This window comes from Pelodiscus sinensis, chromosome 3 (assembly GCF_052426305.1).
Source record: "Pelodiscus sinensis isolate ZL-2025 chromosome 3, ASM5242630v1, whole genome shotgun sequence".
Classification (NCBI taxonomy): Eukaryota; Metazoa; Chordata; order Testudines; family Trionychidae; genus Pelodiscus; species Pelodiscus sinensis.
The window spans coordinates 150,277,562-150,304,891 of record NC_143054.1 but is presented as its reverse complement, the minus strand read 5'-3'; the positions used below and the strand labels follow the sequence as shown (position 1 = coordinate 150,304,891).

At 42.1% G+C, this 27,330-nt stretch overlaps 1 protein-coding gene across 4 annotated transcripts in view; it reads right to left on the bottom strand.

The window, feature by feature from the left end:
- RPS6KC1 (ribosomal protein S6 kinase C1) overlaps nt 1–27,330 on the bottom strand; it is a 181,110-nt gene that overhangs the window by 46,802 nt on the left and 106,978 nt on the right. For all 4 annotated transcript variants that reach the window (XM_075925180.2, XM_075925178.2, XM_075925179.2 and 1 more), the window contains 2 exons: nt 21,999–22,046; nt 20,615–20,747 (listed from right to left, as the gene is read on the bottom strand). In XM_075925180.2, the coding sequence (XP_075781295.1) occupies nt 20,615–20,747; nt 21,999–22,046 (181 nt within the window). The remainder of the gene's footprint in view (nt 1–20,614; nt 20,748–21,998; nt 22,047–27,330) is intronic.

Here is a 27,330-nt window from a genome sequence, read left to right as displayed (position 1 = left end):
AGACATGTGCGGGCACCACTGTTGCAGCTTTTGCTTTACGGAGTGCTCGCTTCTCTTGTGCTATGGTTGTCCTTCTGGCTTCAGATGTTTGACAGCCTTGGTAGATCAGCGTGTGCCATGTTGATCGGTCTTGTGCCAGGGTCTCCCAGGAGGTGGTGTCAATATCCAGGGACTTGAGAGAGGCTTTAAGCGTATCTTTGTATCGCTTCTTTTTTCCCCCGTGTGATCGCTTCCCTTGAAACAGCTCACCATAGAAGAGCTGTTTAGGGATGCGATGATCTGGCATCCTTGCAACATGGCCTGCCCAGCGTGTCTGAGCTTTCATCAGCAGGGTGTAAACTGACGGCAGGCCTGCTCTAGAAAGGACTTCTGTATCTGGCACCTTATCCTGCCACCGGATCCTCAGAAGTCTGTGGAGGCAAATCGTGTGTAAGTGGTTCAGTTGCCTAGCGTGCCTCCTGTATACAGTCCAAGTCTCACTGGCATACATCAGGGTAGTTAACACTACTGATCGATAGACTTTAAGCTTTGTAGCAAGGCTTATTCCACGGCGGTCCCACACTTTGGTCAGCAGTCTGCCGAATGCAGTTTGCCTTGGCGACTCTGCAGTTGACCTCAATGTCAATTGTCACTGAGAGGGTGCTGCCAAGATATGTAAATTGGTCCACTGCTTGCAGCTTTTGTCCCTTCACTGTGATGGTGGGCATCTGATGTTGAGCTTTCGGAGCTGGCTGGTGCATCACTTCGGTTTTCTTTGTGTTGATGAGAAGGTCGAAGTTGTCGCATGCTGCTGCGAATTTGTCCATGCTGGCTTGCATTTCCTGCTCTGATCCAGCATTCAGGGTGCAGTCGTAGCAAAAAGGAGATCTTGTAGCACAGTCTGTGCTACGAGATACACACACACACACACACAGGAGCTCTGAGCAATCATAGTGCTCTCTTACATACAATGCAACTCCTCCTCCTTTCTTTCCCTGCCTGTCCTTCCTGAACAGTTTATACCCTTCCATGACAGTGCTTCAATAATGTGAGTCATCCTACCAAGTCTCCGTTATTCCAATCAAATCATAGTTCTTTGACTGTGCCAGGACTTCTCATTATTCCTGCTTGTTTTCTAGTTGTTCATGTACAGACACTTAACATAACTAGCTGATTGCCCTACCTTCTCCATACAAATCATGGGTCCTCTTCTGTTGCACTTTCCTCCTTGTATTTCTTCCCGGTATCCCACTTCCCCACTTACCTCAGGGCTTAGGTCATTGTCCCCCAACGAACCTAGTTTAAAGCCCTCGTCATTAGGTTTGCAAGCCTGCCCGCAAAGATGATCTTCTCTCTCTTCATTGGGTGGATCCCATCTCTTCCTAGCAATCTTTGTGCCCAGAACAACATCCCATGATCCAAGAATCCAAAGCCCTCTCTCTGACACCACCTGCACAACTACGCATTTACTTTCATGATCCCTACCTGGGCCTTTTCCTTCAACAGGAAGGATGGCTGAGAACACAACTTGAGCCTCAAACTTCTTGATTCTTCTTTCTAGCGCTACATAATCTGCAGTGACACACTCAAGGTCATTCTTGGAAGTATCATTAGCTCCTACATGGAGACATAGGAAGGGATACAGGCCCGTACACAGGGAGGGTGCAAAGGGCGTGAACACACCCCTCATGGTGCCCCATGTGACTGATTCTGGCCAGGCTGGGGAAGGCTGCAGCATCTTCAGCCAGACTCAAGTCACAGCCACCCCCTCTGCTGATTCCTTGCTGCAGGGGCCAATCAGACCTGACAAAGAATGGAAACTGCTGCCAATGCCTGGCCAGCACTGAAGGGAAGGGCCCTAGCCCTCTGGGAGCTGTAGTCCTGCCCCTATCCCTCTGTGCCACCAGACACAGGGAAGCAAAAAGGACTATAACTCTCAGCATGCCATGCAGCTCTCCTGTGGAACATATAAGAAGCCAACCCTGTAGGTGGAGTGGACTTAGAGCATGGACCAAGCCTGCCGGAAAACACAGTGAGGAGCCTCAGGCAGACTCCTTGCCAGCACACCATCCTCTTCCTCCCCCCGCATGCTGCTGAGAAAAATTGCTGCAGGGCTTTGTCTGAACAGCCGTGAGCCTTCTCACGCTACTCCCACATCCAGCATAATTCCATTGGCCAGTTTCGTCCAATGGGAGCTTCCTGTTGTTAACAGGTAGATTACAAACCACCGTCCCTCACTCCTCAGGCTTGTAGCTGTTCAAAGACCATATGCCCCCTGCAACCAATGCAGGGGCAGGGCGGGCCACGGGTCTGCTTTAGAAGGCTGCTGGTGAGTCAAGCAGGTAAGCCTCCCAGCCAGAGCCTGCCTCTGGCCCCCCAACTCCTCTGCCCCCTACCCCACATAACTCAAATCTTCTCTGTCCCTTTCCTGCCCCCATATCCTCTCCCAGATCCTGCACTCTAATCCCCTGCCCCAGGTCACAGCACAAACCCTCTGCCCCTCCCCCCTGCACTCATATCTCCTCCCAGGTCCTACACCCCAATCTCCTTCCACAGGTCACAACCAAAACCCTCTGCCCCCCCTCCTGTACCCCAATCCCCTGCTCTAGTTCATAGCCCAGACCCTTGCATCCTTGTCCCCTAACCCAGGTAACAACTGTCTCCTTCACCAAAATTCTCACCCAGACCCCACACCCTCTCCTGTACCCCAGGCCCTTACTGCAAGCTGCCTTCTGCATCCAACCTCAATCCCAGACCCCACACCTCCTTCATTAATATGGAAGAGTGCGGCCCTTGACCACTTTCCAAATTCTTGGGAGTGACCCCTGCATTGAAAATTATTGCCCACTCTTGGTATGGACTAACTCTGCACACAGCAAAAGTGGGAGGCCTCTGAGACCTTCATTCTGAGTCTGGGTCTCAAAGGTCTCATAGAGAACATATGAACTGAACAGACACACTGGTTTTATGATTCATTACAACAATCTGTGACCCCCTTAACTAGCCCATGACTGAGGAGCTGTTAAAGGGCCACTGCACCGTAAGTGGTCCTTTGAAAAATGTGTTAACTATTTATGCTAAATCATCTGTTCCATCTTATATTTGACAGTGACACTGACTCTGAGAGTGTAGGGGTCAACTGCAGAAGAATTCCATACGTGTGAATTATAGGGGTGGTGAGGCCTGCATTCACTCCCCTTTTACATTCCCCCTCCCCTTCCTTACTACTGATGAGCCAGAAGTAAGCCTCTACATATGCTATTGTATCAAGAACGAACTGTAGATAAGGGCGGGAACACAACAATCTTGTTTACCTATATGTACTGATCATGTAAATAAAGTCAAAGGACAAGCAGTACAACTGAGCCATACTGTAACAAGCAATGAGTAACCTCCAGATATTTCCAAACTGCCACAAACAAAGTAGAGACACAGTATTTAAAGCTGCACCAGAGCACTGCAATTTGGACCTCCCCGATGGGCTTTGGGTACCGGCACCTCGGAAGCTGAGACAGCCTCCCACTTCATCCGCAGCCAAAAATCCCCCGCTAGCAGAAGGGATGTAAGAAATGCTGCTTTTCCTATCAGGTTGTTCTTTTAGTTAAGGGGCACAGCTGATAGCTGTCAGGAAATAAACTGCTTGTTTTTGACAGATACCTGTATAGCGTTTTTTGTACTTTGAGAACCCGGTGTCAGACCTGAGATTTACTCTTGCCGGCAACATTTGGCGCAGTGAGCAGGGTTCTCTTGGTACAAATCGCTCAGCATGTGGAAGAAGGAGAAGCAGATGGGCAAGGGAGAGAGTAGGGTAGAGCGCCAAATTCCAGGCTGGCCGTGCACGTCAGCCTGGGGTTCGGGTGCTCAAATCTGGTATGATGTAATGCCTGCCATGCAGTTTGAGAGGGAGCTAGCTGATGGGGTCAGTCCTGCTGGTATCCAAAAGGTGCTGGAGACGTTGGAAGTCCATAAGAAGGATAAGGGGGTGTGTCAGGCCGGATGGCTATTCCTAAGCGCACTCTGCAGTGTATGTGAAGAGGAAAAGGAGTAAACTATGTTTTTGAAGCAAGTATTGAAATAGTTTAGGCATGGCTAATGGTCTGATAATACTTCAAGCAAATTGGCAAACGTTTACAAACCCTTAATCTCACCCAAAAGATACTGCTGTAGTCTGTCTGTCTTATGAAAAACCCTGTGCTGAGGAGTTTTTAAAGAAAATTTAGCTGACAGCAAAAATGAACATTTGGATTTTTACCCAAGTAAAGGAATCAGAAGGTATGAGAGCTAATCAAGGAGCCCATCCTTCTTACTAAATTAATAATGGACAAAACCTGTGTCCGTGGAAAGGAGCCATTTAGCAGGAAAAACAGAATCAGGTATAAACCATGAGAAGGAAGGAAGCATGTGAAAGGGGGGGTAAAGAAGTTTGGGGTCCTGTGTGGGCATAGTAGAAAGAATAAGAAAAGCAGTAGTGCAGGCATTGGAAAGTTAAATTACTGGGAACGAGGACAGTTTTTATTTGAGGGATAATGCAAGTGATTAAGGGTATGAGAAGGTGAGAAGTTGACTCCTTGGGAGTGTGAAAGGAATTAAGCAATTGTGGTAATGTATTAGAAGGAAATCTGCTATAATGGACTCCTTGTTTTTGTGCAACCTCTCTCCTAAGCAACGTGTAAATAATCCAGGCAAAGAAACAATCTAATTTAAATAGTTGGCTATGAACACTTTTGTTAAATTTGCTAAATAGGAAATAAGGGATTCTACTGGAATTTAACTGGTCAAATGCATAACAGGGAATGCACTGCAAATTTGTGAATCTGTTTGGTAGGTTTCAAATGAATTGGTTTTATTTTGTTTTGGATAATGCCCTCTCACTTAAAATTGCAAACTGACAAGATACTTTGGGCCACACTCAAATAGCTAGTGCTGCTTGTCTTGGGGCATTTAACCCTTAAGGTGGTTCTAAGAAGACAAACTGTTACGCTAATAAGCTACATAAAACCTGTAAAACACCTCATGTACTTCAAAGAGAAAGCCTTTTAGGCTTGCTGGAAAGGTAACTAGCAAACACCTTGTGCTAAGGAAAATCACTATAACAGTAAAGCCTCTCAGTTACTACCTGTGAATAAATGTGGAGCTTCACAACAGACAGACTATTAAAAACCTGGTCTGCAGTACAAAAGGGAAATTGAGGTATACCATCTTTAACTTAATAATTGAGCAGTGAAGTACTTTATCCAAACCCTTAAAAGCTGGTTTACAAAACAAAAGCATAAGTAATTATTGGGTAACAACAGGCTGATCAAGAAAATCAGCAAGAATATTTATAACAGAAAGAAGCTTTTTAAAATACAATGTGCCACCCCCATAAGGAAAGGAAATTTTTTCTTTTGTTTTTCAGATCAGAAAGTGCTGATACCAGCTGAAGAGCAACAACAACAACAAAAAACTGTTTAGCAAGGGAAAAGGAAAGAAAAAGGATCGGGCCCAATCAAATGGCAACTCTAAAAAACTTAGTAAAAGGATAATAGTTTAGTAATTTTTTAAGCTAGGTGAATGCTAACAATGTCTCCACAGGTAAACAAGAAAAGGAACTAAAAGGTAACCGTAAGACTGTTCCTGCTGCAGTTCCTGCTACCTTTATGGAGGCTGACAAAGGGAGCAAAGAGTGTGCCATGTAAAAAGGAGGACTGGGAGTGATGTCCCAACCCCCTTCCACCGGGTTTCCTTTGCTTTAATTGCCACACTAATGAAATATTTAGCTTTTGCAAAACTTACACACTAACCGTGAAAGGAGCTTGGCCAGAGGTAACAATAAATCTGCAAGTGGGACATCAGAAAATCTGAATATAATCATACACCATTGCTCACAACAATAGGGAAACTAGTAACCTCACCATTGTAATAACAGCCGATTGCCCAGGTACTCTGGTGCAAGGTACCTGATGCCTTAAAATGCTTTGAAAATACCTAGAGAGAATCATGGAATTGCATGGGTTCCCCGTTAATAATGAAAGACATTCTTAAGCCATGCTGTGGTCCTCTCAGGGGACAGTATTTGCAATTAATGCAACCAGCATCCAAATCACCTTTAAAAGAGGACAGCTGCATACTGATAGCCAAGGAAAATACAAGGCGCTGGGCTACTCCTCATTTAAACACAACTACTTTGCATACTATAACAACACTGGCATTGAAAGAACCACACAATCCTCTGTATTAGAACTTGAGTGGGGCAGACTCTGAAGTTGCTAGAAAGGCACTGTACCCCAGTGAATGTTGCACTCACTCTGACAAAGAGATTCTATGTACACGTCCATATAATGCTTTAACTAATCTGTCTAGGTTCAAGGTGGCTGTTACCAAGAAACTAACACATGCAGAGTTGGTCCAAATAAACGGTATGTGATTGCCCAGAACCACTCCATCAAGTTAAATGAAAGCCCTGCCCCTCAACACAACCTATCCATGTGCATGACAGTCCTTCGCAGGGAAATTCTGACCATTGACAGGATGCGGCTCTACCGTACTCCACCAATGACAGGTAACCTAAAATGGGATCCGGAATGGCACTTCAGCAGTAAGTACCTAGAGGAGGGCCTACTGGCCCTGCAGGCGAAGATCGAGGAGTTGGTGGCCGAGGCCCAGAGATGCATTCAGGAAGGCCGACTGAGGTACACTCAGATAGGGGAAACCGTGGACCAGGTTAATACCAAGTATTCCAAGGCCCTAAACCAGGCAGTGAAGGTTAAAGCTATGGGCAGAGCCATCTCAGGGGATGGAATACTCTGGGAATGCATTTGGGTGTTGTTTTGCCAAATTATGTGGGGTGTATCTATTATAACATTCCTATTGGTACTAGTGCTCTACCAACATTCCAAAGTAAGCTAAAAACATTAAAATTGCTATATTTAACCTGGTGGGTTAAAGAACCTTAGGGTAAGAGAAGGGAATGTAAGAACAGGATTTTAACCCACTGTAGCTAGTAGCCCTTTGATATATAGGTAAAACCTTAAACTACGATCTGTGGCTAAGCTGTCCCCCCAGAAACCTGCTGTTCAGCTGGAGCAAAGAGACAAAGCCTAGCAGGCCTAGCTGAAGCCAAAACAGATAACAGGAAGCTTGGAGAAAACAGGACAGACACAAAAAAGCAGCCCTGTCTGTTTATAAGCTAGGCAGCACAACACCAAATGGACAGCCAAAATTGTATATCACTATCATGAACTTCACATATACACTCAAGTTTATGGCCCTGCGAGGTGCCCACAGTCTGCATGTGAGATAGATACCCAGCTGCCCTCTTAAGGCCAACCACAAATTGTTGCTAAGGAACAAGAAATAGCACCCCCTTTCATGAGCCCAACTTGCTAATTTACCAAACACATATCATAAAGAATTGCTAATGCATATCTTTCTTTGTTGTGTTTTTGCTTTATACTCCTAGACAAGCACCTATGGACCACACCTATCATCTATCAGGAAGACACCGTTACCACTCCTATGCATTCCAATGAGAATATGGGGGCTCATCCTGGGATCGGGAGCTGGAGACTGACATCCAAAGAAAGGCACACTTGCGTAAATGCGCCAGAATCAATGGATGTGTCCCTTCAAACACCACATTCTGGATCCTTGTAGAATAGAAATTGATACAGTGAGGGAGTGTGTTATGGATGGTATATTCAATCAGACCACTGTGGTATTCACTAATCATGTCGGGTGCTTATGTGTGGTATCTACTACGCCTGTTACCTGGAGTGACCACACACTCAATTTACCACCCCTGTCCGTGAATGCAGGTGCAATGACTCTGCCCTAAGAAGCTGTCAGCCACATTTATGCCAAGCCAGTGTATCAGCAATCTGAGGTTTTGGCTAAAATGCTTCCCCCAAATTGGACTCTTTCCCTCGGGCCAAAATGGCAAACAGTGTGGGATCAGATCCACACCCTTAACAAAATGACCAGGTCATCCTCGAATGGCTGACACCCTATTTAAGGGGCATACTGGGGTGAAATGCAGTGCCCCACCACTCAGGGGTTGAATGTAGGGGTCAATTGGGGAAGAACTCTGTACATGTGAAGTACAGGGGTGGTGAGGCCTTCATTCCCCCTCCCCTTCCCTACTACTGATGAGCCAGAAGCAAGCCTCTAGGAACATAAGCCATTGTATCAAGAACGAATTGTAGATAAGGGTGGGAACACAACAGTCTTGTTTATCTAAATGCACTGATCATGTAAACAAAGTCAAAGGACAAGCAGTACAACTGAGCCATACTGTAACAAGCAATGAGTAACCTCCAGATATTTCCAAACTGCCACAAACAAGGTAGAGACACAGTATTTAAAGCTGCACCAGATCACAGCAATTTGGACCTCACCGATGGGCTCTGGGTACTGGCGCCTCAGAAGCTGAGACAGTCTCCCACTTCATCCGCAGCCGAAATGGGTCCCCCGGCTAGCAGAAGGGATGTAAGAAATGCTGCTTTCCCTATCAGGTTGTTCTTTTAGTTAAGAGGCACAGGAAATAAACTGCCTGTGTTTGACAGATACCTGTGTAGCGTTTTTTGTACTTTGAGAACCCAGTGTCAGACCTGAGACTTACTCTTGAAGCCAACAGAGTGTATTTCCCAAACCTGAAGAAGAGCTCTGTGTAGCTTGAAAACGTGTCTCTCTCACCAGCTCAGATTGGTCCAATACAATTTATACATGACAGTACCTCAGCCAACTTGTTTCTGTGAGGTTTCTGCAAATCACACTTGCCCTTCTTACCAAGGTTTGTGGAAGCCCTCAACTACCAGCATGGGGGTAGACATGGTTCTCCCAAGCACAACAGAGTTAAAACTGGAGAACAGCTTCCGAATGAGGTTTCAAATACAGGCAGATTTCCAGTTAGCAATTTGAACTGATGGATCAGGCCTGTATGAAAGGGGTGCAACGGATATGAGGGCAATGCTCTCTGGTCCCCCATGTAGCCGTGCTCCAGCTGAAGAATGGGGAAGGGAGGCTTAGGCAGTGCACTGCTCCTGTTTTCCCCCAGCTGGCCAGAGCACGCTTACTTGGGGGACCTTACAAGGAAGGGGTGCACTCGCACTCTTGCGGTCCACATTTACAAAAAAAGCACCCACACACAGAAATTCCTGTGAATGGGTCTGGGGTAGTGGTCTGAAGGTTTGCTCAGTCTTGGAAGACTCTCAGTCACATTCTGAATCCTAGCTCCAGGTAAGCAGCACACCTCTCCAGATGCCTGGTCTAGATGGCAGACGGATGACTCCGTCTGTCTTAGACGGGAGTCCCTGACCACCACCACCCATCTCTGTCTCTTAGGGGTGATGGTTGTGGAACCCCCATCCCTAAGACTATGCATCCCAAGCCTTCCAGTAGATGGGATCATTTTCTGATCCCTTCCCTCAGAAGTCTGTGCCAAAAGCATTCTCCTCCATAGTACCTGTGCAGAGAGCCTGAAAGCAGTTACATACTTCTATGAGGATTGGGAATACTTGAATTGTCTTTCATCTCCTGGAGGTTACATGCTGCCAGTTTCCTTAGTCCTAGCTAGCATCTAAAGATTGTTAGTAAGTAAGCTTCCAATTATATTTAAGACAAAAAAAATTAAATTTATATTATTCCAATACTAGTGAAAACAGTTTAAATCAACATTCTGTCTCTCCTTCAATAATTATTCCTATTATAAACCTTCTTCTTCTTAAAAGCCTAAGAGAAAAAAGTTTATAATTCAAAAATTACTTGCAGTAGGAAACAAATAAAAACTATTGCCTTCTGATTTACAGTTAAGGGCAACTACATGAAAAACCATTGGACTAATGTCCAAATTCATACATGTAGCTGTTTACACGTAAATATTTCAAGACTGGCCTCCTGGTCAATTGGGAATACATAAATAAATGCTGTTCAATACTGAAAAACAACAATTTTATTCCTTTCTGAAAATGCCCAATCCAGGGTCAAACAAGAGGGATATTTGTATCTGGGTATATAATTATGCCTTTATGAGTGACACACAAATAATCTCCTCCCTCCTCCCGCCTTGTGTTGTGTAAGAGCAAGAAAACCCATTAGCAAGCTGTGCTAATATTGTAACAGGAATCTATAAAAACTAAAATTACAACAGTCAGTCCACACAAGTGAGCTTCAGTCACTTTATCAAATATTGTCTAACATTTTAAATAGCTATAAAAAGTATCACTCCAATACTGAAGTGCAAGAAACTAGCATCAATGCAACTAAGTTGCCTAAATCTAATGTTTCTACCACAAAGTTTGCAGTCATTCTGTACGTTGTATCATATAGATACATGAACACTAATGTACTAAATGAACTGATACCAAGTAAGATATGAAGTATTTCCTTTGTGCAATGTGGAAGAGTTAATACTTCAGCAGAAATCTTCCAAGTGATACCTACTTGAAGTTTAAAAAAATAAAAGGTTTAAGTAATTAGACATATGACATTTCTAGCTAGCACTGGCCGTTTATTTAGTTGCAGAAGGCCAAATCACTTCAATCAGAAAAAGAGAGGATTATTTTTTACTTTTTTATATAGTTACCTAACAAAAAAATCCACCTTTTGGATTATATAAACCCTGGATGAACATTCCAGAATGAATTTAAGAAAGTTAAGTGCACCTGAAAAGTGGGATCTTAAAGCGCAAGTGGAAATCCAGCCATACTGGTTGCTATTGGTAACCATGACAAAATTAACTGAAATAGAGTGTATTCAAAATAAAGTACCAGTGCCAAGGCAAAAAAAGAGTATTTGACTCTTGTATAGAATTAAGAGAAATGTTTCAGCTGAAGTTTTTCCCTAAAAAATGCATATCTGGTTGACCAAAACATTTTATGAATTTGTGTCAATGCTGTCAAATTGTTTCAGTCAGAAAAAAAAAATCAGAAGCATCAAAAGATGAATGCCCTAATCACTGGACTACAGGGGACTTTGATACAGCTCTCTCAATTTGTCATGCTTTGGATAATAGTTAAATATTCATTGGTCCAGAGGAAGAGAGACTCACTCTAATGGTTAAGGAGGTAAAAAATCCAAATTGTAGTTCTTGCTCCAATTAATATTTAATTATTTACACAAAAATAGCACATTTCCCTCACTTATCGTGAAACATTTTACATATAGGCTATGTCTACACTGCAGGCTTTTTGCACAAGAACGACCATTCTTGCGCAAAAACTTGCAGAGCGTCTACACTGCACGCACATTCTTGCGCAAGTAAATTTACAGTAAAGTGTCAGAAAAGAGGGCTTCTAGCACAAGAGTTATTCCTCTCCCCATGAGGAATAAGCCCTCTTGTGCAAGAAGGCAATGCGGACTGGCAACAGTGATTTCTTGCACAAGAAACCCCTATGGCTAAAATGGCCATCAGAGCTTTCTTGTGCAAGAAAGCATCCACACTGCCATGGATGCTCTTGCACAATGGCAGTGTGGACACGCTCTTGCACAAAACAGTTCTTGCGCAAGAAACCTGCAGGTTAGACGTAGCCATAAGGGTCATCTCTGTTGTACAAATATGGAAACTAAGGCATTAGGTGAAGTGACTTACTCAATGACATACCAAAAGGGATTTGAAGAGCAAGGAATATTTTTGGCTCTCCCAAGACCCAGTCCAGTGTTACTAGAGCCCATCAGCTACAATGGAAACATATTTAAGGGAACTTTTACACACAAAAATGCAAACAATGCACTTACAGCACAGTGCATATCAGTCATGGAGACAACATGTAAGAAGATTAGAGCTGTGCCCCCAAAGAAATGAATTGTACAAGTCAGTGTACAAGAAAGTGATGGGAAATTTGGCTGTAACCAAAAGCAATGTGGCTAGTCAGTGAAGCAGGAGAGGAGTCCTGTAAGTTTCACAAAGTTTAGATTTTCTTTCAAGGGTTTTTCATAGAGAATGGGGGTGGTGGTGAGTATTTGCTAGACAAAAGGATGCAAAAACCAGTGGATAAGTATCAGTAGGATGAAAGGTAGCCCTAATAGATCAGTAAATTCCATTCTCCATTCATGCTTAAGTTTTAATTTACAAGTGGAATTAACGTCCTGTTGAATTTTGACTCAGGAAGCCTGCAGACATGTTACATTGTAAGTTCACATCCTGAAAAATTAAGTGGATGATTCCCCCCCAAAAAATCATTTTGCTTTTGATAAGTTGGCCCAAAAGCCTGCAATGCAGAGCCATTTATTCCAGTGCCTTCAGAACATGATTATAGCTGAAAATTGTGGACATCACAGGATTTGGGCTTTGCTAAATAAAGTGAAAGACAACAATCTGGGTTCCAAATAATCATGACAACATAGGGGAGAGAAAAGTACTAAAAGACATCTATTCTACTGTTCCTTTGATCACAAACTGCATAAAGTATCTCATGTCTTTTCACTGTTGGAAGGAAGGAAGGAAGGAAGGAAGGAAGGAAGGAAGGAAGGAAGGAAGGAAGGAAGGAAGGAAGGAAGGAAAAAAGGAAAAAAAATCCAGATCTTGAAAAGAAGAGATGCAGCCACTACTAGTCAACTTTATAACATATACAATGATTATTAAAACATATATTCTGATGTTTATGCAGTGCATGATGCAGCTGGGACCTCACTTCTGGGCATTACCATAACATAAGCAATATCTCCAATGCATGACAATAGTAGCAACAGTGGAGACAAGTGTACATAAGATGCAGGAGTTTCTGGTGATAAATCTCTAACACAGTGGTCCCCAACCTTCAGAGGCTCCCGGGCGCCCGGGAGGTGGGGCCACTCACGCGCCGGGCGCCCGGGAGGTGGGGGCCACTCACGTGCCGGGCACCCGGGAGCAGGGCCGCTCGTCCGGGGGCACGCCAGAGGACTGGGATGCCCTTTGTAACATTCATTTTTGCTTGCCTGGAGCATGCAGGGCACACAGAACAGTAAAAGCCTTGAACAGAAGGCCAAAGCTGCTGTGACCGTGAATGGCTGTAAACAGAGATATGCCAATTGCTGACCAAGAGGCTGCTGAGGAGTGCCCTTGAGTGAAACCCATATTGATACGAACACACAGCCGTCCGCAGTAAAGAATATCCGACACTCCTAATTTAGCTATCTTCCTCTCTTACAAGTGTAAATTATTTGAAACTTGCTTGTAAGAACTGGCACCACAAAACGGACCAGTACAATTTGGCATCTTAAGATAAGAAAGAGGATACAGGCCCCTAAGGGTATAAAGATGGGTCCAGCAGCACATTTACTCTGAGTGTCAATCTACCATCTATCTGCTGGTCGGGTTAGGTGTTTGAACTCCCGAGGTTCTACGGGGACACCCACCTCGTATTCGTCTTTCCTAGGAATTGAGGGACCGGTTCTGGCTTGACCCACTGGAGTCGAGAGGCACAGAAAGGGGTAAAAATTGTACCTGGATGTGGTCCTTTGTCTTAAGTGTACACATAGACTTAGAGCTCTTTAAAGATTAAGCTGTCACTTGGTACCATTATTTCTATTTTCTATCTTTATTTTCTTTGTAACCATAAGTTCTGTATTTGCTAGCAGTTAAGAAAGAGAGCAATAGTCATTGTAACCATAAGATCTGTATTTGCTAGCAGTTAAGAAAGAGAGCAATAGCCATTGTAACCATATGATTTATAAGCTTCTTTAATAAACCTGTAACTGTTTAAGTTTTAACCTGACTCCTTCAGTTGCTGTAACAGAACCAAGCACAGTTTAAAAGAACTTCAGCCGGTCATAAGGGACAGGTATAGGAAGAGCTTGGGTGTTTGGATTTGTGTCAGTCCCAGGTGACAGATCCGTTGGGGCATTTCTCAGTCTTTCCTAGACTGCCTGCTGCGAAGGGATCTTGTATTCTAGCAGCTAAAATCTGAGATGTAATAGGCTCTTCCTATAGGCCCAGGGCATCTGTCAGCCTGTTGGCTGCCTTCTGCGACGAGACCCCGGTCCTAGCAGTAAAGTCACGGATGTTAAACCTTTTCTCAGCACACATTCACACACACTGCCCTGACCGTCGGCTGACACCCCCCCCCCCCCAACACAGGGCTCCTGGCTGAGTCGCCAATGCACCCTGCACCACTCCTTCCCTGCCGCCAGCCCTCCCTGTTCCTGGGCTCTGTGGCCTGACCCAGACCACAGATGTTTCCAGACCAGGGAGTCCCTGTTAAGGGAGGTACAACCTATGTAAAGTGCCTGTGTGCCCACCATCTGAGAGATAGCTAACATTCAAAGCAGCCTTTGGACAAGGACAGAACAGCCACTACTACATTCTCAGGGCTGGCAATAGATTTTTCAGGGCTAGTAATGTAATCCATTCTGACCAGCAAGTCCTTAGCTTGGCAAGACAGCCCACCACTGAACCATTGTCCATTAGTTCCCATACCCTGAAAGCCTCTTCAATTTGAAGTTTCTTGAGTGCTCTCCAGACTGATAGAAGCTCCAGCTTGTTTATGCTTAAAGAGATTTGACAGTTTCCAACAGCCACTTAAACTCTGATGTACCACAGAAGCCCCCCAGCCTGTTTTTGAAGCATCTGTTTCTAAAATTTCTGGCATTGGTAGTGCCAACAAAAGCTGAGGCCTTATTAACATCAAACTAGCTCTCTACCACGTAGATCTTGCCAAATGCTTTCTGACAAAGCTACTAGATAACTTTGTGGACTTCCTTGCCTCTCTAACACACCTCTCTAAGCCCTCTAACAATGTGTGACCCTGGGAGGAGTTTATAAGGGAATCCATTAGCCCCATTAACTGTGTTTGGAGGAATGACAACATTACCACTTCTGGGTAAAACAAGAATGTTTTCTTTTTAATCAAAGAATGCTTGAAGTCAAGTTTTCCGAGTCCAGTTTAAAACCCAAGACGGTAGTTCTAAGCCTGACAGAGGATATAAGTTGTGCAATAAAGGGAGTGAGTGTAAAATTAACAGCAAGGCCCTTTGCAAATAAGCAGTTACTTTCATATGCAACTTTACAATCTTTTCTGGACAGGTCTTAATCCAAACTGTTTTCTAGGATAACATTTTTACCCTTGAACTTCCGAATGGTACAACCTCTAAGCATAAGCCACCAGGGGGCAATATATAAAGCAAATGTTCTGTTAGCTCACTGTTTCCCAAATGATGCTCCGCGGAACCCTGGGGTTCTGCGAAGTGAAACTCGGGGTTCCGCAAAAAAATTCTGCTCCCCCGCCCACTGCAGAACCCATAGGCAGCTCCCACTGGGGCTTTGCCAAGGAGGACAGGCTTCTGGGGGCGTGCGGCTTTGGCCGCTCCACCACCCACTGCGGCTGCCCCAGCCCTGAGCACAGCGCAGTCCCTCCTCATGCTGCAGGACTGCCCTATCCCAGTGCCTTGCAGCCACTTCCTCCTTGTGTGCAGGCGGCAGCGTTTACAATGGTGGCTGCTGCTTCTGCTGGGAGGAGAGGGGGAAGAGTGGCCAGAGCCAAAGAGCCGCTCAAGGACCTCGGCGTGTTTACCTGCTGCCTGCTCGGGCTCTGCTGCCCCTCCCCCCCGTCAGGGCACATTCAGACTCTGCTGCTCCACCGCCCCCCCTCGGGGTGCACTCAGCCTCTGCTGCTCCCCCCTTTGGAGCGCACTCAGCCTCTGCTGCCCCCATGTGCTGCTGCTCTCTCTCCCCAGACTGGTGGGAAAGTGCAGAGTTTGATCTGGCAGGGAAGGTCGGAGTTTCTACACCCTTTCACCCTCCCCTCCCCCACACTGCCAGTGCTAAGCATGGCCTAATGCTACAGCTACACTGGGTTCCCTGCTGCATGGGCGGGGGAGAGAGGAGGAGGAGACTCCGTTCCCCTCCTCCTCTGCCCCCTCTAGGAACAAGAGCATGCTGTGTGCAGGCTTTCCCTGCTGCAGCAGGGTGCCAAGCCAGGTAAGCATCCCCCCTCATACCCACACCTCGCACCCATATCCCCCTCCCCACTCCCATCCCCCGCCAAGAGCCTGCATTCCCAGCTTGCTCTGACATCCTGCCCCAAGTCCCCTCTTGTACCCTCCCTCATGGCCAGATAACCTGCCCCAAGACCCTCCTGTACTCGTCTTTCTGGCCAGGACATTGTAGATCATCTCTGTGATTTAGACACAAACATCATGATATATTTTCCAACCGTAAATGACAACAATAACTGGATTTGAAATCCATTAAGTATAACAGGAAAGCCAGCCAGTTTTTCTAAGCAAGATTATGAAAACCTAATCGAAATCACTTCAGATGGCCAATTAATACAAAAATTTAAAGAAGTTTCTCTGATTATGTTTTGGGGAGGCTTATGTCAAGAATATTCAGCTTTATCAAGACGTGCAATTCGTCAGTTGTTAACCTTCACCAGCTCATATTTGTGTGAAACTGGGTTCTCAAATTATGCAGCAACAAAAACAAAATACAGAAATCAACTGAATGCAGCACCAGATATGCAATTCCAACTTGTTAGTATTAAACAAAATATAAAAAGAATTTGCCAAGAAAAGAAGAAAAACCACTCTTCACACTGAAAACTGCCAATATAATTCATATTAGTTTTTGAGCTTTATTTTTTTGTACACATTAAATGTGATTTTTGTTTTTAAATATGTACAATTAAACTAAATATTGATCTCACGACCTTATTTAGCATTTGTTCATTATTATTATCCTTACTTATTTGGATGGGTGTGTGTATGTTGTGGTGCTCAGGCCCAGCAGCTTTTTTTTTTTTTTTTTTTTTTTTTGAGAGAGAGAGAGAGAGAGACAAATTTTCACTAGGGGTTCCTCAAAATTCTTCCAAGTTTAAAAGGTTTCTGTGGCCAAATAAAATTGGGAAACATTGTGTTAGCTCAATGCTCCTTTCTAATGAAACAGATTTTTTTGAAGTTTGGATGCAAAGGATGCATATAGGAGTGACACACAGCTTTAGGCATTTACACTTGAAACAAGCATTTTTATCCTGCCCCCAAAATGACTGCAAAGCATTTTTCCCAGTAGGTACTAGTACCTAAGGGTACATCTACTTTTGCAGGGCAAAAGTCAAATTCAGCTACACAACTTCAGCTATGTCAATTCCGTTACTGAAGCTGAAGTAGCTTAACTCAGCTTTTGGTGCTGTCTACACAGCACAAAGCCGAAGGAAGAACACTATTCCTTCAACTCCCTTACTCCTCACGAAATGAGGGTTAGAGGAACGGATTAAGAAGTCCTCCATCTCGAAATGATTTTGAAATAATGGCTTGCTGCTGAAACTCTCACTCTGTTATTTTGAAATAATGCCATAGTGCAGAAGTGCCTTAAGAGACTACACAGTGAGAAAGAAGTTTTGGTTTTGACTGATCAGGGTAACCTGAAAAACAGAGGAAGAGGTTTTCTAGAGGAGCAAGTATGAAGCAGCAGTAATTTAAGAAAAACTTCTCTTGAGATTTTCATAAGATTATATACGCTCAGGTCTGCTCACAGGGGGCAGGGAGAGGGGAGGGAGAGAAGGCAGTTACCCTGAGGTCTGGCAATTCAAAGGGGCCCAGGGCTCTTGGCTGTTGTCACTGCTGCTGTGGCAGCAGCTGGAGCCCCAGGCCCTTTAAATCATCACTAGTGCACTAAGGGCTGGTGGTGGGGGGGAGGGCAGTGTATTGCGCTCCAGGCAGTGTTCAGGGCTGACAACCCCAACCTCTCCAGGGGCACACACCCAGCCCCGCTCCCTTCCCCTACACACACACACATCTTGCCCAGGGGCCCACGGTGGCTGGTGGCTCCCCTATACATTTACAACATTCTGGCACTCTGACTGCTATCAGCCAACATGCTTCTCCTCTCATTAAAACACCATGCTGTTCTTGGTGACAAGCCTAACATCCCCACACAATTACAGTGCAACTCTACCCCATTTTACATTCCTGGTATCTATTTCTACAAAGTGCAATGATTTAAAAGGTCAACCACTGTACCAACCCATATACTGGGGGTCAATCAACTCCCAGTTCTTTTTCTTGGCAAAATTTTAAAAAGCCTCCCACACTGGGTATCAGGATTCCAACTATTTTTGTGCTCACAATGTTCCAGCTTCACTTTACTAAGACAGAGACAATAAGCATCTTTGGCATGGGAATCCAGATAATCTGGTTGTCAGAGAATCAGCACAGATACTAGAAACACAATGGCTATTTATTTTATGACTTCATCAACAGGGAGTTAGGAAGGTCTTGTAAATAAGGCACTGGATAGAGACTCATCAAATCTGCATTCAATTCCTGGTTCTATGATGTTTCCTGGGCATAGCCTTGGGCAAGTCACTATATCACACTGTACCTCAGTTCCCCTTTTTTAATGGGAACACCACTCCTTTCCCTCGCCCTTTGCCTTGTCTATTTTTACTATCAGCTTTCATGATCAAGGACTATTTTTTATAATGTGTATGTACAACATGTAGTACAAAAAAAACCCCACAGACCTCATCTGAAGCAGCTAGGCAGAACTGTAATATTAATACATCAAGAACTACAATCATCAGGGTCATATGGAGTTTGGATGATGGAAGCATAGCCATCCAAGAACTCTGACCACCTTGCTATGCCTTAGAGGTGAATTAGAATTGGGGGTGGCACAATTCCTTTCTGGTAATACCCAGGTATATTATTCAGGGATAGATAGGACAAACTGAAGGAGGAATTTAAAATGATTTCAGCCTGTGTTTGTGCTACTTTACATAGTTGAGTTTTAGATCAGAATGAATAAGTTCTTCTTTACAATACATTCTTTTGACAGTTTTTTCCATATATAGAATTATGTCTGATTAAGACAGACATTTTACTTTTTAAATGCAATTGTTTTCCCTTTATGTGTGGTTCACAGAAATAAACTAAATCACTATCTCGAAATCAGTAGTTTTTATAAGTAATCAGCAACTGAGTAGTGATTGAGTTTAGCATATACCCACTTCTGGGCAATATGCTGCTGTATTATTCCTAATATACAAAAGGGATTTGAGAGAAAACCCTTTGCCCTATACAATTTATACAAAGTAGGGATTTAGCAGCAGTTTAAATAAATTAATTTCCCTGATGGAACTCAAAACTTGTTCTGGTTGGTTTCGCCAGGAGCAAGCTGGCCAGGCCAGTAACTTTTCATGACATTTGTTATGCTCTCCTAACCTACCAAGATACAATATTTTCCTCTTACAAAAACTGTACTGTCCAATACATTCAGCTCTTACATACAAGAGCTCTTCTGTATGAAACATCTCTGCTTCCCCACCTCCTCTTTATTCACAAGAGCCAAAGGAAGATATTCCTTCCTGGGAAGTAGTAACCATTTCCAGTAAATTGCCCGGGGCTGTGGCAGTTTGCTGTATTCTTTAAAGATCTTTTTTGGTAGTTTGGTTATTGCCCACCCTAAGTAATTTCCCCTGAAATACCATTTCCTCTTATTCTGTACAACCCAAGGAAGTTTTTTCCTTAAAAGAATTAAAAATCATAGGGTATGTCTACACAACAGTGTTATTTCAGAATAACTGACATAATTTCGAAATTACAAAGTGTGCATTTACACCGCAAGCTGTTATTTCAAAATAATTTCAAGATGGCGGATTTCTTACTCCAACCATTTAATTTCACGAGGAGTAAGGGAAGCCGAAGGAAGAGTGCTCTTCCTTCAACTTCCTGCTTTGTAGACAGCACCAAAAGCTGAATTAAGCTATTTTGACTTCACCTATACAACTAAAGTAACTGAAGTTGCATATCTTAATTCAACTTTTGCCCTGCTGTGCAGACATACCCTTGAAGACCTCAAAATGTAATAATCAACTGATTTCCAACCACCACCACTCAATTTTTTTCTCCCCAGACTCCACGGAGCAGAAGTCCATTGGCAACTGTACATAGTTAAAACATAATTAATATTTACTCAAACTTATCTTCTCTAAAACTAGTTCAGTAGCTTGCATTCCTTCATTCTGGCTGAATTAGCGGCATCTCTTTTTTAAAAAAGGAGGAGATATAGAAGCAGAATTGAAATTTATATTCTGCACTCATTCTTCACATAAAAGAAATAATTAAAATTAGGGAATATTTAAATCCAGAGGAAAAAAAATCAAAACAAATTATTTTTTGCCACCTGTTCCCTGTACAAATAACAGGAATTTTATAGTCTGAAGGCACAACTCTGTGGTTCTGCTTTGAACTCCTATACAACACCACTGGCTATTTTCCTAAAAATCCAGATCATACTGTTTATATGTTAAATAATAAGCAAATGGTCTTGTTTTTTAGAAAGCAAATATTAATTTCTTTTGGGAATACTTCCCATTTTAGCTACATAACATTAACAAGATTTACTGGCCAAAGAATACAAAAGTAGCAAAAAGATTTTATCTCCTAGAGTTGACTTGCACATACAGCAGATTGGAATTTCAGCCAAACCAGTTTCTGTCTTGTAGAAAATAAATGGTTAGAAATGTACAAACTCAAACAACCCAGAATTTTTGGGGAAATTCAAAACAGGAAAGAAGTTCAGAATGAGAATAAGGGAGGGAAATCTCTTCTTTATATTATTTCGTTATTCTAAGATGAAAAATATTTTGTTTAGAAAAACATCTAAGAAAGTAACTTGACATTTAAATTTAGCATTGATTGAAAGTTTGCATTTTTTTTCAATGTACTTAAAGCACAGACAAACCTTCTGCATGCTGGAGCACAAGAAATACAGACTCCTCAGAGATGATGTACTTGTGCAGACACACCATGTTGGGAACACAGCGGGGAATGATGGTCTTTCTGTTCCTGCTGAACTCACTACTTTTCCTTAGACCCTGACAGAGAACAAAAAGGTCAGTTGTACCCTCAGTTGCCTTTGGAGCCTGCTGTGCTCTGTGTTTATCAACCAAACTAATCTATCCGAGTTACTCTGGGCTTCAGAGAAACCACTCATCTGCTGCTCTATGCCCCTCAGTCCCCCGAGGCTCTGCTGATGGCATCTGGCGCATTTCCAGAGAACAGAAGATGGCACAAAGCTGCCATTAAAATCAATTACATGGGTCAATGTTTTTATTAGAATCTCTCTCAAACTAAGTCATCAGACTGACACTCAGTTATTTCCTTATGACCTTTTTTAAAAATTTTATTTCTTAAGCAAAGACATTGTTAAAATCAGTCTTAAGTTCTAGAGACAATAGAATATCCTGGGTTTACATATTCTCCGTATAATTTCCACAGTACTCTTAAAACTTAGGAAGAGGTAATGATTTTGGAAGGTGGCACACAGATAAAGTTACTGGAACAGAGGGGGAGGGAGGTAAGGATGATATAACGTTATATTGATAAGATGTAAGGAGTTAAACAGAAAATATAAAGTTGATCTGTTCTGACTATAGATGCAATGTGGATGCTTACTTAGGATACAATATCTGAATTTATATAATGTTTGCAAATAGCCATTTAGGCACTATAAATGGAATGATTTTCTTCGCACAATACATGCTTGGATTTCTAAAGCAAGTTAAATAGAATTAAAACAGTTTACAGCATGTGCATACAATGTACCAGAAGCTGAGGTGTAAATAAAGTTTTAACAGTTAATTACAGCATAGTTATATCATAGTAACCTATAGTTTTAAGAAATAGGAATTGCCATACTCAATCAGAACATCAAACATTTGGTCTCTCTCAGTGGCTAGTACCAAATGCTTCTAAGGAGTGAGCAACAAGCCCTGTAATAAATAATTATGGAGTAGCTTGCATATAGGAGAAATTTCTTCTAAACTTATGCCCTCAAGAAGAAGGGTTTATATCCCCTAAGCTCTAACAAACTATGATTCTTTACTGAAGGCTGCTGAGATATTGGCCACTATCATGATCAGTGATAATGTTCTGTATAAGAACTACAAAGAAAAAGAGATGGAAGAAAGGGAAAATATATTTCAAAATACATGTAGAAGATAGAAATGTTAGTGTGCCAATAAAATTCACGGAGATGACAACCATAAAATATTTTTTTCTGTGTGAGAAGAAAATTAGCAGCCCAAATAAATTGCTTAGGCAAATATAATAAAGATTTTACTTACTTTCAGTATAAAAGTCTGCTGTGTTCTAGTATCCATTACAAGTAAAACCTAAACAAATACATAATTTAAAGAAAAAATATATTTTAAGTTTTCCATTGTTATAAAGTATTTAACAGCAGTTAAAATTAACTACTGAACATTCCTACACAACAATATCTGCATGTTATTAAAAAACAAGGCACACTAAAATACAAAAAACTCTGATAACATATTAGCAAGATTTTTACTGATTTTTTTAAAATATTCTTGAAGACATGAAATAAGTCTTCTGAATACTGCAGAAACCTCATCTCATTATCAATTTACTGTGTAAAAATTTAAAGCTTGACAACCAAAAAATCCCATTACACCAATTGGTGTTTTATGAGTGAAGATATAATTCAGCAGAACTCAGGTTGTGGTAACTGCATAAAAAGCTCTGTTACCCCTATTTTAGTCCAACATTCCTTTCTCCAAACAAGACTTGTTTTCACACCATCAGGGTTTTTACACATAAGTTTTGTTCTATTCCTTTAGGCTCCTTGTTTTCTCCAGGAGAGATGAGGTGGGTTTTTTCCCCTAGAGTGAGGTTTTCCTTCCAGGAAGTCAAATAGAAGACTGTTTGGTTCGGAAGAAACAACCAAATTGTGCATTATGACAACATGGCTTGTTCTAACTCATAGACTCCAACATTACAGTAAACTGAAAAGAGAATATTTATTTAGGGACAAATGGATTCATTGTAGAAAGGGGAAAAAGATATAATTGCAAAAAGGCAGTCTTCATTACAGTATACTGCCTTTGCTGCAGCCACATCATCATAGACAACTTCATTTATAACTTAGGGGCACAATGGATGCTAAAGAACATTTTCTTACCGTTATAGGAGAAAAAAATCTAATTCATTAATTTAGTATTGATACTTACTGGAATGTAAGGGTTGTCTTTCAAACTTTAGGGAACTGGAGTTCTCTACATCTCTTTGCAAACCCCCGCATTCTTGAGGAGCAGGTTACCCTTGAATTTCAAGAGTGCAGATGCTCAGGCTTACCTGAGGAATTCCAGTTCAATACAATAACCTAAAATGGTATATCTACAAGACCAATACTCCAAAGGGTGTGCAGCCTCAATTGTATTTTATTTCCATACCAAGAATACTCACTCTTAAAATTTCTACACAGTTATGCTTCCTATGTAAATCCAATTACAATTTAAAAAAACAAAAAAAAATGCACAAAAACGTTATTTATGCTGCAAAATGAAGCATTCAGAAAAAAAACGGAAATGCCAAATTTACCTTTACCCATGCAGCCTTCAACACTGAAGCACTGACTGCTATTGGACTCACTACGTTAGCTGGTAGCAGCACAAGACATACCACAGGGGTAACAGGCCAGTGGTACTATGTGCTGTGTCGAGGTGCAGGCCAATCCCGCTCTCTTCCACACACCCCACTTCTGAGAAGAGGGGTACTGCTGCCCTAGCTGGCGCCACCAAAAGAGGGATGGTCTTCTGGGACAGTGTACTACCTTGGGGGTTCTGAGAAACCCACCCAGCTCTCCCTGCTCCCTATGAGTTGGGAGAAGATCCTGTCCCATGAGGAGAACTGAATGGAATGCTGAAGCCATGTGCTGGGTCTTTGGATACTGGAGCCCATTCTGCTGCTCATAGGTATTCCCAGTAAGATAACAGAAGTATGGGCCTAGCTCTTTAGAATGCCCATACTCAATTATCTGGGCATTTTCTAGGGTAATACATAGTAACTGTTAATAATGTGGAACTCTGCTAACCTGAACAGAATTTCATGGGATGAAGTCAAGACTCTTTTCCAGCCCAAGAACTTTCTCTCTGCCTAATTTCAAAGGCCTGCTCCAAACAGTGAACATGTTAGATCTTAAGGAAAGTTTGCAAGAATCTTTTCTATTGGAAAATGGAAACCTAGGCATGGAGGTCAATATCAGCGCCTCCTGTAATACTCATTCATTGCACAAAAATATTTGATTGTTTAAGATGAAGGTTTTTGTTATGCAGCTTAACTAAGATAGAACATTTTATAGCAGCCTCTAAACATCCCAATTTGCCCACTAAATGCATGACATTGTTTGATGGATACGTTGAATGTAATTTTCATCACAATAGGAAGGCTGGTGAGTAGACAGTGTGCCTAGGCAGGTGAATTTTCATGGTGATTTTGTAAGCTGGCTCGATAGGGCTTTCAGAAACAATAGAAGCCAGTTGAATGAATCACAGCAGTCACATTGGTTTTACTATCCTTGCTTAGCTACAAAGCTTCAAATAAAATTGACAAGATATGAAAATTCAGACAGATAAAAACTGTTAGGAAGTGATACTTTGTTTAGAATTACTTTGTCTTCTTTTACCAAGTTTATTTCTAGGTAGGTACTTTTCACATTGAGGCAATAAATACAAGAACATATGTGATTTTTTTTTAAATGTGCCCTTTGACTGTCGATTTCTCCAAACAGGTGTTGGCTAAATGATTATAAATTGGCCTCTGGATACACCTCTTCAACTGAGCCGTACAGGACTGGTGATAATATAATTAGACCTAAAAACATCAGGCTGGTGAATGCTTTCCATCTGTTTGGCAATAATGTTTAGTTAACAATAGTCTTTTTAAAAAAGCACCTTCAACTTCAGCTCTTAAAGTTATTTATAGGGCCATTCTTAACACACCAGCACTCTTGCTAACAAGAGCTTTAGCCACTTAGAAATTATTAGCCATACAGCTGTATACCAAAAGGAATGCCTGCATTTAACATCTGTATCTCATGCATCAACCTCATTTAAAGTCACTTCTTAATGAACAGTTCTATGGCTCTGTATTAATATTATAGTCGCATGCACAAAGATCATAAGGAGCCAAATATTTTTTTTTAATACCAACAGTAGGCCAATCAGTAATGAAGCTGTCAGCATAAAGGACAAAATAATAGCTTCTTTAACCCTCAAACAGGATTTGTTCATTTGTAGAATACAACACACCAAATTAAAAACTGCTCATGGGTTTGCTCACCTTTATAAAGGCAAAAATCTAATTTGATACTAATTTGATACAATTGTCTTTCCAATAAAAGGCTCCTAAAGCCATATTTTATTTCATGATAAAACAAGTGCTATAACTAAAACAGTCATGAAATAATTACCTTTGATGGCACACCTTATTGCACAAATACAATTAATATATTCCTCCCTTTCATGTTTTACACTTGCTTATCAGAACAGTATAAACATATGGTGTAACAGAAGAGACTACCGACTCTTCACCCTATAGTAACATATAGAATGACTGCCGCTAACTGGAATAAAGCAGATAACCTGTCCCTTAAGGGCTAGCTTCAGTTATTATATCACAGCATCAGAAAGACTAGCCACTACTCTTTTTCAATCATGACGGAACAGGTTTTAACACATAATAGTTCTGTGTTGCTCAATTTCACTAGCTAGACTGATTAACCAATCTCTACAACCAGCCACTATTCCTTTGCTTTGTCTCTCCAATCAAGCATTATATTCACTCCTGCTGGAATTAAATGGAGAAAATAAAACCAAAGCAGAAATCAGTTTCCACAGACATGAAAATAATCTACTGATTCATTTTGTTTAATAGCAGAATTACTATTTATTAAGTACTCCAATATCTTGGCGTAACTGATTATTTTACCATGATGGAAATGTAGAGAAACTCTTAGTGCCATCCATTTACCTCAGGTTCATTGGGTAGATCTCTAGGACACATTTCATTTGGTTTGAAATAACTGCAGTTGGGTCCTAACATTGTAGTGAAACAGATATGCACATGCAACTTTGTAAAAAGTAGTACAGATGATGCCAATTATGGACAAGTCACAGAAATAGGTAATTACCACACTACACAACTTGTACTTCCCTAGACCAGGACTCTCTGGTCCTATAACACCTATGGTCCAGAAGAACCACTGATGTTCCTGGACCACAAAGCCCAGAAACAGAGAGGTCTGGTGGTGGGAATGGGAGCATGGGGGTGGAGGGAAGGAGGCAGCAACTTGGCTGGGAACACCGTGCCAGGGGATAGGCAGCGTGGAGCTCTGGCCCTAAAAGAGGATGAGCCAGAGGAAGAGAGGCACAAGCACAACCAATTTACATAGAATCCAATAAGGTCTATGCTTTGCAGAGTAGATGTAACAGAAAAAATAAAGCCAGGCTCCTCTTGGCTACCTTACTGCTGTAATGTCATCTTTCTAAAAGTAAATGTTAGTCCAGTGGGTTGAGCACTGACTTGCTCTCAACATCAGACCTTTCTCTCCTCAGAATTTTGGGCCAAGCACTGTTTACTGATACTGTTACGGTAGAAGTTATTTACACTGTCATTCATCTACGTTCCTCTCCCACTGTGGAGGAAATGCAGGAGTATGTTCCTTAGGGAGTTCTGGTAAGATTTTCTTTCAAATACAGAGCAAGCAAGGTCAGGGAGCTTCCCCATAAATAGGCTTCACTTGAGAACATGAAGTTCCGTAGCACATTTCTTGTCCAAGTACTCTAGCCAAAGCCATGGCAGCAGAAGCATCAGCATCAGCAGATTGTGTACAGGCACTTCTCTTATGTTATGTTAGGAAGCCAATCTGTTCCTGGATTTCGTATGCTGATGGAAGCTGTTGGGTAAGGATGACTGGAGCGTGAATTGTGAGGTCTAATACCTTATAACAAATAACCATCACCCACCACATTATGCATCCATCCTCAAAAGGGAGGCAACGTAAGAGCAACACCAGATATCGGTCAGTTAAGGCAAGTGAGAATGCAATATGAGAGGAAACGAAGCTAGCTCCAATAAACATGTTACCACCAAAAACAATCCCATAGGTAGGCAGCGCTACAAGAGATAGTTTCAAAACTACACAGAAAGTGGACAAAGAGCATTGCAACACTGGGGCAAATAAATGCCTTCATCAACATACTCCACTACTGTAGCTCTCCCGGGCAGGCTAGGAATGTTCCAAAATGCATATAAAGCCCAGAATTATTGCCACCTACGTACTAAAGCAAAGGGGGCATCAATAATACGCAAGGTTCTTTCTGGGTTTCTAAGCAAGGTTTCCCATTTCATTTTTAAAACTGGAAGTTAATTCTGAAGTTATGTGAAATACTTCTAAAAATAACTGTACTTCAAGGAACTTCAGATTACTGTGTCCAATAGCTCAGTTTTCAAATAAAAATAACTGTTAAAATACATTAGATACAATGAATTGGAAAAAATAAAACCTGATTGGTAAATAACCATAGTTTAGCTTTAAGAAAACAGTTAATTTTAGGATTCTTTACATGCATAGAAATTAGCAAGTGTTTCAGTATG